Genomic DNA, 13,780 nt, shown 5'->3' on the forward strand with positions numbered 1-13,780 from the left:
TATGGAAGAGGGTCTGAAACCAAATTATGTTTAAGATGCTCACCAACCCAAACCATTCTGTGATTCTAGAACATACTATGTGAATATATACAATATATATGTTTATATATATGCATACCTCACACACAATAATACAATAACAACAATACAGTTGATTGTATTCCTACAATAAATATTTTGCCCATTTGCTTTGGATAAATGTCTGCCCTTCTAATCTGGTGAAAAAACTCACCCCAAACTTTTTGTTTTTAGAGTTGCAGGATTGTAGAAATGCACATTTTAAGATCCCTAGCAGGACAACCACCTCAGCAGTGACTGAGGGCATGTGGATGATCCTTTGGAACGCCCAAGGATGGGCATTCCCCTTTCTCCTAATGAAAACCCAACAGACCATAATCTTCAGCCACTGCTGAAGAATCACCTTGTTGTCCTGTGCAGAGGCAGGAGCTGGGCTCAATGATCCTTGTGATCCCTTCTAGCTCAGGATATTGATTCTGATAACTGCCAGCCCCTGGCATGGTCCAAGCACAGACCATCTCAGCCTGAGCCCAGCATCTCCTGCTGCAGCTCCTGGGAAGAAGTTTGGATGTGATTGGGATCTCAGAACATTTGGACATGGCCAGACTCTGCAGGCTGGGCTGAGGGTCAGGCTGCAGCACGTGCCCAGTAACTGGCCCAGGTTCCCCAGTCAGCCCACAGCCATAAGGCCAATTCCCATGGCTCAGCCATGAGCAGCTTGGCAGGACTCCACAGCACACCTGCTTGTGGTGCCCTGTGGGGCACCAGAGACAGCTGCACATGATCCCAACTCACAAACAGCTGCCCAGGAGGGATCATGGCACTGCAAATCCCATGCTTTTCTGATCCTCTTCATTTTTTCCCCACTGTCCCTCCCTGAGGCCATTAAAGAAGAGTCACATCCACTTGGAGGTGGGCCAGATTTCGAGGAGGGCAAGGCTGTAGCTCTTTTTTCTTTGTCAAAAGACAGAAAGACCATTTCCAGGTGCCTCCTGCCAAGCAGACCCCAGGCTGTGGCTGACCCCATCTTGCCCATTCTCTGGGCTCTCCGTGCTAATCTGAGATTTGTTAAAAAATATTTGGACAGTCGATAAGCGGAGGAATCTCCTGTTTATCAGAGGGGCCTGGGATATTTACAAGTGTAAGAACTGCGAGGAGGAGTAAGGAAGGGGAGGTCACCTTGGTGGGTGGGAGCTCACTCAGGCACAAGTTGACAGTCAGCAGAAGCTGCTCTTGGACACCAGGTCACTCTCCAAGAGGTGGCCAAGAGGCTCCCACCACAAGACCTTCAGGGATGTCTGCATTCCTGTCTCCTTCAGAGCAGGCTGTGCACCTTTGGGATGTGGGACATGGTCCTTCAGAGTGTGTGTGGACTGTCTGCACTCCACAGGGCTGGATGGTTTGGGCTCTGGTGTTCTGGAGAGCTCTCAATGCTTTCCCAAGTAGCCAGACTGGCCATTCCCCCAGCTCCTGCCCCTTCCCAAAACACTGTTTAATTCTGATTCAGAGAAAACCATCTTGTTTCCACCCACCCATTTCTTGTCTCCAGCTGTGGCTTTTGAAAGCTGCCCCCCTCCAGTGTCACTCCTTACCACGAGATGAAAAGCCTTGCTCAAGGGCATCCTACAGCAGAGCCAAGCTTGAACTCCAAGCCAGGACCAGAATTTGCCCAACCTTCCATCGTGACCCTCCTGCACATGATCTCAGCTGGTCCTTTGGCTGCTTCCACCTCCACCGTCCTTCAAAGCGTGGAAAACACATCCACGAAGGAAAGGAGTATTCCTGGCTGCTGGCAATGGTGTGTGCCACAGACCTTGGCTTGCTGCAGGCAGAGCAGGGAGTTCTGCAGGGGAGGGACACAATGTTCCCTTTGCCTTGACGTGAAACATTTGGCCTGGGAAAGGGTTGCACGGGAAATGTCTCCGCGGAAAAAGCAGATTTCTTTGCCTTCTGGAAAGCCAGACTGTAGGGTGAATGTTTGCTCAGCAATAAGTAGGGTCTTTATGTTTTCAGAGCAGAAACTGTTTGGCCCAGGCAGCTAAGTGGGTACACAGCCATTTTCTCCACCATAGACGTGTCAGATAAACCCTAAAACTTTCTGGGATGGCACCAAGCCATTTCTGTGAGGCTGCACAATGAAAGCGTGTTTCTGGCTGAGTGTGGGGAGTTTACCTGGCCCCCCACATCCTGCAGATCTTCAATCACATGGTGATTGAGTGATGCCTTCTGTTAATCCAGACCAGGGGAGAGCAGGGAGCCACATTCCCCCAGCACCAGCCTGGTGATGGGCACTGCTCAGACATTGTCCTGCTCTCCCTGTGCTTAGATCCCATTCATCTCCAAAATCCTGAGTGAATTTCCCCAAATTCTGTTTGAGAGGAAAGAGGAAGAGAGGAGGGAGCAGAGGGGGTAAAGCCAATGAGCAAAACCTGTTTTTACAAAAACTTCCTTGGCTCCATTAGCTCCATCCTCACTTTCTGATCCCAGCCTGTGTGTCAAGCTGTGATCTCCCCATAGACAAAGGAAAGGCTCACTTTCCTTTGCCTACAGAGCTCCCCCATGCATAAATTTGGGCTTTTAAAATTTGTAGTCACTCTCTGCCCATTCCTCTTTTGTTTCTCCTCCTTTTTTTTACCTTCTCTGTCACAATCCTGGACAATCACTTTTAATTGAGCTGTGATCTGACCAGAAACCTTTTGCTGGGTTTTTCCCCCTGAAACTTCAGCTTCTGGAATCATGCAATTCATGGAAACACCTCAAAGAAATAGAAGACATGGCTTTCAGCTCCTCTAGCTGCAGAAAAATTCTGGTTTAGAAGCCTGGGAGAATAGCAAGGATTTCCAAACTGCCCCTTTTTAATGGGAACAGTTTTGGGATTTGGGACAAAGTTTCTGGGAGTGGTAAATCCTGTTTCCCCTGTGTTGTGGCTGCCCCTTGAAGCAGAAGGTGAGGGTGTCCTGGGTGGGATTCCAGGGTGTCCATGTCCTTTGCCTCAGCTGCGAGTGCCCCTGAGAGTCCATTTGGGGTTTGTGTATACACAGGATCGTGGCTCTCACCTCTTATCATAACAAATTGTTTTAGGAAACTGCTTCTCTGCTGGGAAAACTGCTCTCAGGCTGTGTTTAGAGCCTGTAAGTGGCCTGGCTGTGTTTGAAGGACAGTTCCTCCTTTGCTGAGTTGCTCCGTTGGGTTGAGAAGACACTTCTGCAGGGGGAACTGTTGATATCAAATATCTCTCCAGCTGTAAACAAAACTCCAGTGCTATATTAATGGAAGCCTCTTTCCATCCAGAGAGGGTGAAGGCAGGAGGGGGCTGGAGGGAAGTAGAAGACAATCTCACTGTTCTTGATGCAGGAGGGTCTGACCCAAACCAGGGCAGGGAGGGCTCTTTGTCCCCTTCCACAGGGTGGTTTGGGAAGAGAAATTTGTAAATTGGATGCTGGTTCTGAAGTGAAGGATCAAAATCCTTTTTCTGTTATCATTCCTTAGGGTCCTGATCCATCAAGTTTATGCATTCAAGATAAATTCTTCTATGCAAACAGATTGGTTTGGGTTGGAAGGGACATTGAAGCTCATCCAGTTCCACCCCCAGCCATGGGCAGGGACTCCTTCCACTATCCCAGGTGGTTCCAAGCCCTGTCCAACTTGGCCTGAACCACTTCCAGGGATGTTTTGCTAAAGAAAAGCCCAAGGGTCTGGACTTAGGAATGGATCTAGTGCCAGACAGGCAGAGTTGGGGTTTGCAGAGATGATGGCAAAAGTCTTCAAGCTTTGGGGTGAGTTGCAATGGTTCTCCTGTTTAGGAAGGCAAAATTCCTGAGAGTTTTGGAGAGCCAGAGGTGCTGGAGGTGTGGGCTGGCAGGACAAGCTCCAATCTGCTTTTCTGATGACCCCAGCATTGTCCATACAGGTCGATCACAGTGGATGTGAATGACTCCTCCCAATGGCCAAATGTCATATCCAAGAATTCTTTTTTTTCCTACCAGACCCCTGTGCCCCACTCAGGAATCACTCCTGGCTCCCTGGGGACTGGATGTCCCATTGTGGAAAGTATTTCTGACATGAGTATACTCAAGGCCTCACCCAAGATTAGGAGGCTGTTGTGCAACACACAAGTGACATTTCCTGCCCTAGACCTTGCAGTGCTCATAAACAGTAGATGTGAGGGGAAAATATTTCATTTTACACAGCAAGTTGATGACCAGGATAGGGTTGGGACACCATCCATACTCTCCACTGGTCATTCAGTGAGATTTCAAGATCTCCTTTCATGTGAGAAGCTCCCTCATTGACTAAAGATGGGGTTTTATGAAGAATTAAGTAGAAGGCCATCAGGATTAGCCAACACCAAGGACCCAGCCCATAAAAAGGACTGAATGATCCCAAGATACAAGATAAGGGCTTGGCCAAGAGCACGTGGGGAAGCTGCACATTCAAAGAGGAAGCACACACGAGGCTCCCCCAGCCATGGCCTGATCAGCAAATCCTTCCCTCCACCCTGCCCCAGTGCTGCCTGTACCTGGCTGTGGCAGAGGGAGTAAATCTCTCCAGCAGAAAGGCCATTACAGAGGTCACCGGATGGACCCATAAATCTCCATTATCAGGCAGCGGCTCCTGTGCCATAGAAAGGAAATTATTGCCCTGAGTGTGGCTGGGGGAGCCTTTCCTTCCCCCCTCATTGTTCAGGGCCCTGGGGAGCTGCTCGGGCCATTCTCTGCCTGGATAAACGTTTCCTTTCCCGCCTGCAGAGCACAAGGAATAAGTGTCAGGGGATCTCATAATGCCAGGATTTAGAGCTCCAGCCCTGAGGCAGAAGCCAAGGAAACATTTTGCTGCTTTTTCCTGGGGAGTCTCTTTAATCCCCCATTATTAATAACAGTGACAAATTAAACAATTAGTGCATTTGAAGATCTCTATGCCCAATTTAGCTCAGGCTGGTGGTGGATCCCTGTGGGATCTAAACTTTGGAACATTTTGGTTTCCTGGGTCCTGGACACCCATCCATATCAAACTGCACAGGCTGCAGGTCTTCAGGTTTCCCATTATTTTGTAGATTTTTCAGAGTTTTTCAGAGCAGAAAAGCTCAGAAAGCTTCCCTCAGCAACTTCATCCTGTGAAATTATATATATAAATTATAAAAATATTATTTCTTCTAGAAAGAAACCCAGTCCCTTGTTTCCCACTTCCTTAGGGCCCCAAACACCCTTTGTTCAATAAATGACACCAAGCCCACATCATCATCTCAAAGCCAGCATCCAGCAGTGTCCTAGACAACTCCTGTTCATCCCAAAGCATTCTGTGGAGCAGGTGAGGGAATCTCTCCTCCCGAGGTCAGGGAGCTCTCCCTGCTCTCCCAGGGATGCAGGAATGCTTCTGATGAGGTTGCACTCTGTGGGTGTCATCTGACTCAGCACTGGGTGGTGCCCAGAGGGGACACACCCATCTGATATGGGATGTGATTAGGGAAAGGCACCCATTGCGTGGAGCCTGGGAACAAAGTCTGCCCCTTCCCATCTCAAACACCAATGATTCCTGCTCATGAACCTTCACAAGGATCACCTTTGCCTGCAGCTGGGAGGGGAAAGTCTCACCAATGTTATTGCATGGAAGCAGGAAGAGGACTTTTGGAAACTTCAACCAGTGAAAGTTTGGATGGGGCTTGGAGCAACCTGGGAGAGTTTAAGGTGTCCCTGCCCATGGCAGGGGGTTGGAATGAGATGGGTTTTAAGGTCTCTTCCAACCCAAACCATTCTGTGATTCTATGAAAATCCCTTGAGAGAGATGTTCCAGTCCAAATCCCATGAAAACTGGGAAAAAAAAACCCAAACCCACCCCAAAGGCACCAAAGAAATGGGGAAGAATACCAATCAAAGGCAGATGGAAAAGGAGAGCAGGTCTCAAGGCAGGTTTGCACTGGTCTTTTGGATGTTGATGAGAAACCAACATTGAAAATAACGTGGCACTGGAGCTGGGTGTGCCACTCTTGGGAAATAACAATCAACATTTGGCAACAAATAATTTATTGCCAGAAGACAGAAAATTTACATTCTTCTAAAATCAGAAATATATCCATACTTCTTTTTTTGTTGAGTGACCTTCTTATTCAAGAACTAGTCCAATTCTTAACATTTCTGAGGGACTGTTAGGAATTTTCTCCTTTGTCTTTGATTAAAAACTCACATATTTTAGTTTCCTGGTGGAAAAATCTCCAAAAAAGACTAGAATTTGAAATTAGTCACAGGCACAACTCAAATCATTCAAGTTTTAACTGTTAACTTTTGATTACTTGTGCTCTGCTGAATTCTCCCTGGATTATGTCCACATAATCCATATTAATTCTTTTCGAATAAGGGATTTTTTAAAGAAAAAAAAATTCCTCCAAAAATACTTTGGCTTTTTCTGTGGAAAATTATAATCAAAAACATCAACAACTTCTAAGAAGAAAAAATTAAAAAGTGCAATGTTTTCCTTTCTTGAGATTTTTCAAGGAAACGAGTTCTTTCCTGACCAGCTGTTCCAATCCCTTCTCTTTTCAAAGGAAGTTTATTTGATTTAGATTTTGGCTGTGACTCAATTGTCATTTTAAGGGGGAAAGTGAGGCTTTATGGTATCACTGAATCCATGTGCACAAAAATCACCTGGAGGGATTCCCTTCTTTTTGAAACCACCAGAATTGCTCCAGGGTAATGAGATTTTCCTGAAATGCCAGGAAGAGACTGGATTCCTGCTTTTCTGGCTCCAGAGCTGCTTGGGTACAATAAATTGCTGCTCCATGGGCACAAAGTGTAATCTCCTGCCATTTTTAGCCAGATTTTCTAGAGAGAATTAGGCTCACGTGAATATTTGTCTCTGTTAACTGGCGCCACTTCATTAATTTTTTTTGTCCTTTGGCCGCTTCATGGTTATGCAGTTTCCTGCAGATTTTCCAAAAATAGTCTGGGGAAAAGAGAAAATAAGGCCATGTCTGAACATAACCCTTGCTAGACATCAGAGAACCCACATGGGATTGAGGCACAACTCAGCAAGAAGCCAAATTTTGTTGGTTTGCTCCTTGGGGAGCAATTATCTTCCAGCAGGAAGCTGAGATTTTTGTGTAAAAAGCAGGTGGACAAGCAAAAAATGCAGTGAAGTTCTTGGTTTCTTGGAAGGGTTTGTATGGAACAGGGAGTGAGCTGTGTCTTTCCAAAGGATGATGCAGTCGAGCTGTGTTGTGCTGATCTTTGAACCTCCTGGTCCTTGCCACAGCCAGAGGGACTGGCCCAGCCCAGGGCATCCAGAATGAAAGAATGGTTTGGTTTGCAAGGGACATTAGAGTTCATCTCATTCCAATCCCCTGCCATGGGAATTTTGCACCTTCCCAGGTTGCTCCAAGCTCTGTCCAGCCTGGCCTTGGACACTTGCAGGGATCCAGGGGCAGCCACAGCTTCTCTAGGCACCCTGTGCTACCCTCACAGGGAAGAATTTCTTCCTAAAATCTAACCCTGCCCCCTGTCAGTTTAAATGCATTCCCCTTTTTCCTATCACTCCATGCCCAACCATCCCTCCCATCCCAGCTGCAGCTGAGCCCCAGTGCAGGATGTACCAGGAAGGCAGTGGGAAGCCCTGGAGTGTGGCATCAAGCACAAGACAGATTTCCATCAAAAGCTGAGCCTCTAACACACATAAATTCCCAACAATCCCTGTCAGCTGTCAGCCTGAGCTGGGGTTTGAATTCCAGAACCATGGAATGGTTTGGGTTGGAAAGGATCTTAAAGATCATCCATTTTCAACCTCCTTCCACAGACAGGGAAGCTTCATGTTGTACATGTGGATTCCTGTAACTCAGGAGATGTTTTCTGCGCAGAGAATGGGGTGAAGGCACACAAACCTCCCCTTGACTCTCTGCAACATTCCCTCCAGCAGAGGAATAGCTGAGGAGCATTCCCACGAGGAGCAGGGCACATGGAATGGTTTTCCCTGCCCAGCTGAGATGCATCTCCCTGACCTCTCTGTTCTGTGGGGTTTGTGTTTATCCATGGTCTCAGGAATCTGCCTTGATTGTAACCAAGGTTGCTCTGCTGCCCTGCTCTGCTTGCCCTGCCTATGACCAATCTCAAAAATTTGATAATGGCAAAGCAGAAGGGAAAGGTTTCAATTTCTGCCACAGAAGTCCTGCAGCTATGGCAGGGAAAGGAGTCTCTCTTCCCAATAATCCCAGAAGATCTTCCTTGGGGAAAGAAGAGCTGTTTCTTGCAACCTATAAAAATCTGAATATTTATGATTTCTTGCAACATCCCTTTTGGGCTAAACTAAGAAGCAGAGCAACAATTCAAGGTTCAGCCACCTAATTAACCGAGTCTTTTCCCTTCTCTCCTATCCTGGCAGCAGAATTTTTTGATGATTATTCCGAGGGGAGAGAATGTGTCAACTGTGGGGCCATGTCCACCCCGCTGTGGAGGAGGGACGGCACGGGGCACTACCTCTGCAACGCCTGCGGGCTCTACCACAAGATGAACGGCATCAACCGGCCCCTGTTCAAACCCCAGAGGAGGCTGGTAAGTCAAGAGCACTCAGTGGGGTGAGGAGGAGGCAAAGGAATCTTGGCTAGGGGTGTTTCTGCTTCATCTGCCCAGCTGAGGTCCAGACTTTCAAAACAAGAGGGATTTTCTCGTGTTTGGGACACTCCGAGGATTGTAGTGCCCAGAGCAGTTCTCCAGACACTCAGCCAGGCAGTGGAAGGGGCTGTAGGACACAGGGATTTTGGGATTTGTGGTGTTCATTCAGCAAAAGGCAGTCTTTGCTTTAGTATCACTGCAGGTGTATTTGGAGGAATGGCAGCTCTTTCCAGTTCCAGCACAGTACCAGCTCCTCTTCTCTTATCCACAGGGGTCCCTGGTCACTGCTGGGTGAGCCCCTCTCTTCATGGGGACTTCTCTGGATATTTTTTTTTAATTTGTTCCCAGATCCATTGGGTGAAGCCCCCATTGTAGGGCAGGTCAGGACATCCCAAAACTGGTGGAGTCAGGATGGGGTTGCACAAGGAACCTTGGGGACAGGAACAGGATTGTTCAGCCTGGAAAAGAGAAGGCTTTGGGTTGACCTAATTGCAGCTTTCCTGAAGGAAGCCTATGGGAAAGATGGAGAGACACTATTTACAAGGATGACAAGGACAAGGGGGAATGGCTTCAAACTGACAGAGAAGGTTTAGAAGGGATATTAGGAAGAATTTCTTCCCTGTGAGGGTGATGAGACTGTAGCACAGGTTGCCCAGAGCATCTGTGGCTGCCCCTGGATCCCTGCAGTGTCCAAGGCCAGGTTAGATGGGGCTTGGAGCAGCCTAGGATAGTGGAAGGTGTCCCTGCCCATGGCAGGGGGTGGAATTGGATGATCCTTAAGGTCCCTCCCAACCCAAACCATTCCATGGTTCTGTGAGCTGAGTGTTGATAATCTGCTGCTCCCTGCATGTTTTGGTGAGGGGTTTAGGAAAGGTCTCTGTGTCCCCAATGACATGAGTCCATCACAACAGGCTGAGAAAGTTGGGAGTGTTCAGCCTGGAGAAGAGAAGGTCCTGTGGAGACCTCACAGCGCCCTCCAGTCTCTGCAGGGTCCTACAGGGAAGGACTCTTCATCGGGAACTGGAGTGACAGGAAAGGAGCAATAGGCACAGCTTTAAAGAGGGAAAATTTAGGTTAGATACTAGGAAGAGTTTTTTACTGTGAGGGTGGTGAGACTCTGGAATAGGTTACTCAAAGCCAGGTTCAACTTGAGCAATCTAGTTTAGTGAGGGTGTCCCTGCCCATGGCAAGGGGAGTGGGGACTAAATGAGCTTTAAGGTCCCTTCTAACCCCTTGAAATTCTATGATCCTACAACATTCCATACCATTCTATGATTATGAACCCAAGCTAAAAGCTGCCACCTGACAGCCAGGATTCCACACTCCTTGTTTTCCCTGAGGCTCCATCCCCACACTGCCCTGTCTGTGCCCAAAGCCAGATGTCCCCTGCGAGTGACAGGAGTGACCTGGGCAGGACAGAGTGACACGGGCAGGACAGAGTGACACGGGCAGGACAGGGGTGACACGGGCAGCACAGCAGTGACACAGGCAGGACAGGAGTGACACGGGCAGGACAGTGACACGGGCAGGACAGAGTGACACGGACAGGGCAGCAGTGACACGGGCAGCAGAGCAGTGACACGGGCAGCACAGAATGACACAGGCAGGACAGAGTGACAGGGGCAGCACAGCAGTGACACGGGCAGCAGAGCAGTGACACAGGCAGGACAGAGTGACACGGGCAGCACAGCAGTGACACGGGCAGCAGAGCAGTGACACAGGCAGGACAGAGTGACACGGGCAGCACAGCAGTGACACGGGCAGCACAGCAGTGACACGGGCAGCAGAGCAGTGACACGGGCAGGACAGGAGTGACACAGGCAGGACAGAGTGACACGGGCAGCACAGCAGTGACACGGGCAGCACAGCAGTGACACGGGCAGGACAAGAGTGACACGGGCAGGACAGCAGTGACACGGGTAGGACAGAGTGACACGGGCAGCACAGCAGTGACACGGGCAGCACAGCAGGGACACGGGCAGGACAGGAGTGACACGGGCAGGACAGCAGTGACACGGGCAGGACAGGGGTGACACGGGCAGCACAGCAGTGACACAGGCAGGACAGGAGTGACACGGGCAGGACAGAGTGACACGGGCAGGACAGAGTGACACGGACAGGGCAGCAGTGACACGGGCAGCAGAGCAGTGACACGGGCAGCACAGAATGACACAGGCAGGACAGAGTGACAGGGGCAGCACAGCAGTGACACGGGCAGCAGAGCAGTGACACAGGCAGGACAGAGTGACACGGGCAGCACAGCAGTGACACGGGCAGCAGAGCAGTGACACAGGCAGGACAGAGTGACACGGGCAGCACAGCAGTGACACGGGCAGCACAGCAGTGACACGGGCAGCACAGCAGTGACACGGGCAGCAGAGCAGTGACGGGGCAGCACAGAATGACACAGGCAGGACAGAGTGACACGGGTAGGACAGAGTGACACGGGCAGCACAGCAGTGACACGGGCAGCACAGCAGTGACACGGGCGGGCTGAGCGCTGCCAGCACAGGCTCCGAGCGCCCTCTCGTGAAATGCCTTTCCCGGCAGGATCTCACCCTGGACCTTCCCTCTCTCATTTTCTGGCCTCTAAGGCTGAGCTTTGACGGATGATGGGAAGAGTCAGGCAGGTGTGGGGGATGTGGCTTTTCCTTCCCTCACCTCCCAGCTCAAAACTTGTGTTTTATACAGCTGCGAGCCTGTTGATTTCTCCCTGTTGACTTCTGAGCCTCACTAAACTAGTTCACCCAGAAAAGGAACTTGGGGTTTGCTCCCTGTACTAATTCATTAGTGAGACTTCCTATTAATTATCCCTCTTTATCGAAAGGAGGAAAATGCTGTTGGAAGTATCTCTTTTCTTTTTTTTTTTAATTTATCTTTCCCTCAAGCTCTATGAGCAACATAGCACAAAGCCAGCAAGGAATTTTTAACATTTTCCTGGGACAGCCACAATGCCTGGAAGGGCTTGGGAGCTGGAAAAGGCAGGATGGTCTGAGATCCAGACACCTTAGTGTAGGTGTGTACACTAGCAGGGGGTCTCTAAGCTGCCACTAGAGTTTCTGGAGATCTGAGGCTTTGGAGAAAAGGAGGCTCAGGGAGGACCTTTTGGCTTTGCACAACTCCCTGACAGGAGGGGACAGACAGCGGGGTCAGGATCTGCTCCAGGGAACAAGGACAGAATGAGAGGACAGAAAGTCAAGCTCTACCAGGAGAGGTTCACATTGGATATCAAGAATAATTTCTCCATAAAAGGGTGCTCAGGCCTTGGCAGGGGCTGCCCAGGGAGGTTTGGAGTGCCCATCCCTGAAGGTGCCCAAGGAATGACTGGATGTGGCACTCAGAGCTCTGGGCTGGTTAACGAGGTGGGGATCAGTCACAGGTTGGCCTTGATGATCTTGGAGGCTTTTTCCAACCTCAATGATTCCATTTCATGTCTCTGGTGCCATCTGAGACATCCCCAGGAGAACTGAGTGGAAAGGCAAGAGGGGCAGAAAGAGCCAGCCAGACAACTACAAAGGGACAAAAAGAGAAAAAACCAAAGAAATACAAGAGACAAGAGCAGAGGGAGGTGATGGGCTGAGCTGGCTGGCAGGTGAGGCACTGCAGGGCTGAAGGTGTTTCCTTGGTGTTGTCCCCACAGTCAGCATCCCGCCGTGTGGGACTCTCCTGTGCCAACTGCCACACCACGACCACCACGCTGTGGCGCAGGAACGCCGAGGGAGAGCCCGTCTGCAACGCCTGCGGCCTCTACATGAAACTCCACGGGGTAAATCCCTGCTCTGGGAGGGTGCTCATAGCACCAGGATGGGGGCTGGGCTCTTTGCATAGCTCTGTGCTCTCCTGGAGCTGCTTTTCCTGCTGGCCTTTTGGGTCTAGTGCCCCTCAAGGTTATGTCGTGTTTATACCTGCAAGGGGATGTGCACGCTGTTTACTAGTTAGGTCCTCTTTGCAAATAAGTCTTAAAACCTAATAAAATCATGCCCAGATTCTTCCTACATAAATGTAAGCACTTTAGTCAAAAAGCCAAGTCAGAAGCACAAACAGATGAGCTGCAGTTCCCTTCTGGCCCTAAAACACAGTGTGATCTGCCTTTTATTCCCATTTGAATGCACATCTTGAATCTCTCTTTGACCAGGGAATTTGAGCTCCCTCTTCTCACTTTCAATTAAACCAGTTTGACCACAAGTTAGAACTGGAATCATGTTCCCTTAGATGACCTTAAGGACATTCAGAAACCAATGTGCTTTTCTATTTGGATCCACAGGTTCCCAGGCCTTTAGCCATGAGAAAAGAGGGAATTCAGACGAGGAAACGCAAGCCTAAGAACCTTAACAAAACCAAGGCACCAGCAGGTAAGTGTTGAATGAAGGAATTTATTTTATTATGTGTATTTGTGTGGGCACTTGTATTTCTGACCACAGTGCCCCTGAATTAGAGATGCAATGACAAAACAGACCAGTTTTTAAAAAATGGGGGAAGTCTAAATACCTGAATACCCTTCCAATTATTTTAAGATTTTTTTTACCACACTGACTTCTGGGTGGGTGGGCACAGCTCTGTGCTGAAAGGTCTTTGGGAAGAGCTTGTTTTACCCTCTGGTTTCTCCCAGGCCCATCCAGCAGTGAGAGTCTTACCCCGACCACCAGCTCCACCAGCAGCAGCAGCAGCAGCACCACGACCACCGAGGAAATGCGCCCCATCAAAACAGAACCCGGGCTCTCATCTCACTATGGGCACCCCAGCCCTGTTTCTCAGGTATGGAGGGGAGGTGCTGGCAGTGGGGAAAAAAAAAAAAAAAGGGAAATAGAATGGTAGACATGGGGGAGAAATATCCTGAAAATTTTACTTAGGTATTTAAAGACAAGCACATGAAGGGAGGCTGCAGGAAAAGATGGGGAGAGACCATTTGTAAGGTCAAAGGGGAATGGCTTCAAACTGAAAGAGCAGGTTTAGATGGGATATTGGCAAGCAATCCTTCCCTGTGAGGGTGGGGAGACCCTGGCACAGGGTGCCCAGAGAAGCTGTGGCTGCCCTTGGATCCTTGGAAGTGTCCAAGGTCAGGCTGGATGAGGCTTGGAGCAACCTGGGACAGTGGAAAGTGTCCCTGCCCATGGCAGGGGGTGGGAATGAGCTGATCTTTAAGGTCTCTTCAAACCCAAATCGTTCTG

The 13,780-nt window shown here is 49.4% G+C and overlaps 2 protein-coding genes across 4 annotated transcripts in view; both read left to right on the forward strand.

The window, feature by feature from the left end:
* LOC306798267 (gallinacin-9) overlaps positions 1-13,780 on the forward strand; it is a gene marked incomplete at its 3' end in the record, with an annotated part of 229,457 nt that overhangs the window by 111,386 nt on the left and 104,291 nt on the right. The window lies entirely within an intron of this gene.
* The window catches only part of GATA4 (GATA binding protein 4), a 29,033-nt gene that overhangs the window by 10,539 nt on the left and 4,714 nt on the right, over positions 1-13,780 (forward strand). For 2 of the 3 annotated variants that reach the window (XM_079298218.1, XM_079298216.1), the window contains 4 exons: positions 8,383-8,552; positions 12,253-12,378; positions 12,877-12,964; positions 13,222-13,367. In XM_079298218.1, coding sequence (XP_079154344.1) covers positions 8,383-8,552; positions 12,253-12,378; positions 12,877-12,964; positions 13,222-13,367 — 530 coding nt within the window. The remainder of the gene's footprint in view (positions 1-8,382; positions 8,553-12,252; positions 12,379-12,876; positions 12,965-13,221; positions 13,368-13,780) is intronic. The other variant, XM_079298217.1, reaches the window with a different exon arrangement.

Source organism: Erithacus rubecula, assembly GCF_903797595.1.
Source record: "Erithacus rubecula genome assembly, chromosome: 2".
NCBI lineage: Eukaryota > Metazoa > Chordata > Aves > Passeriformes > Muscicapidae > Erithacus > Erithacus rubecula.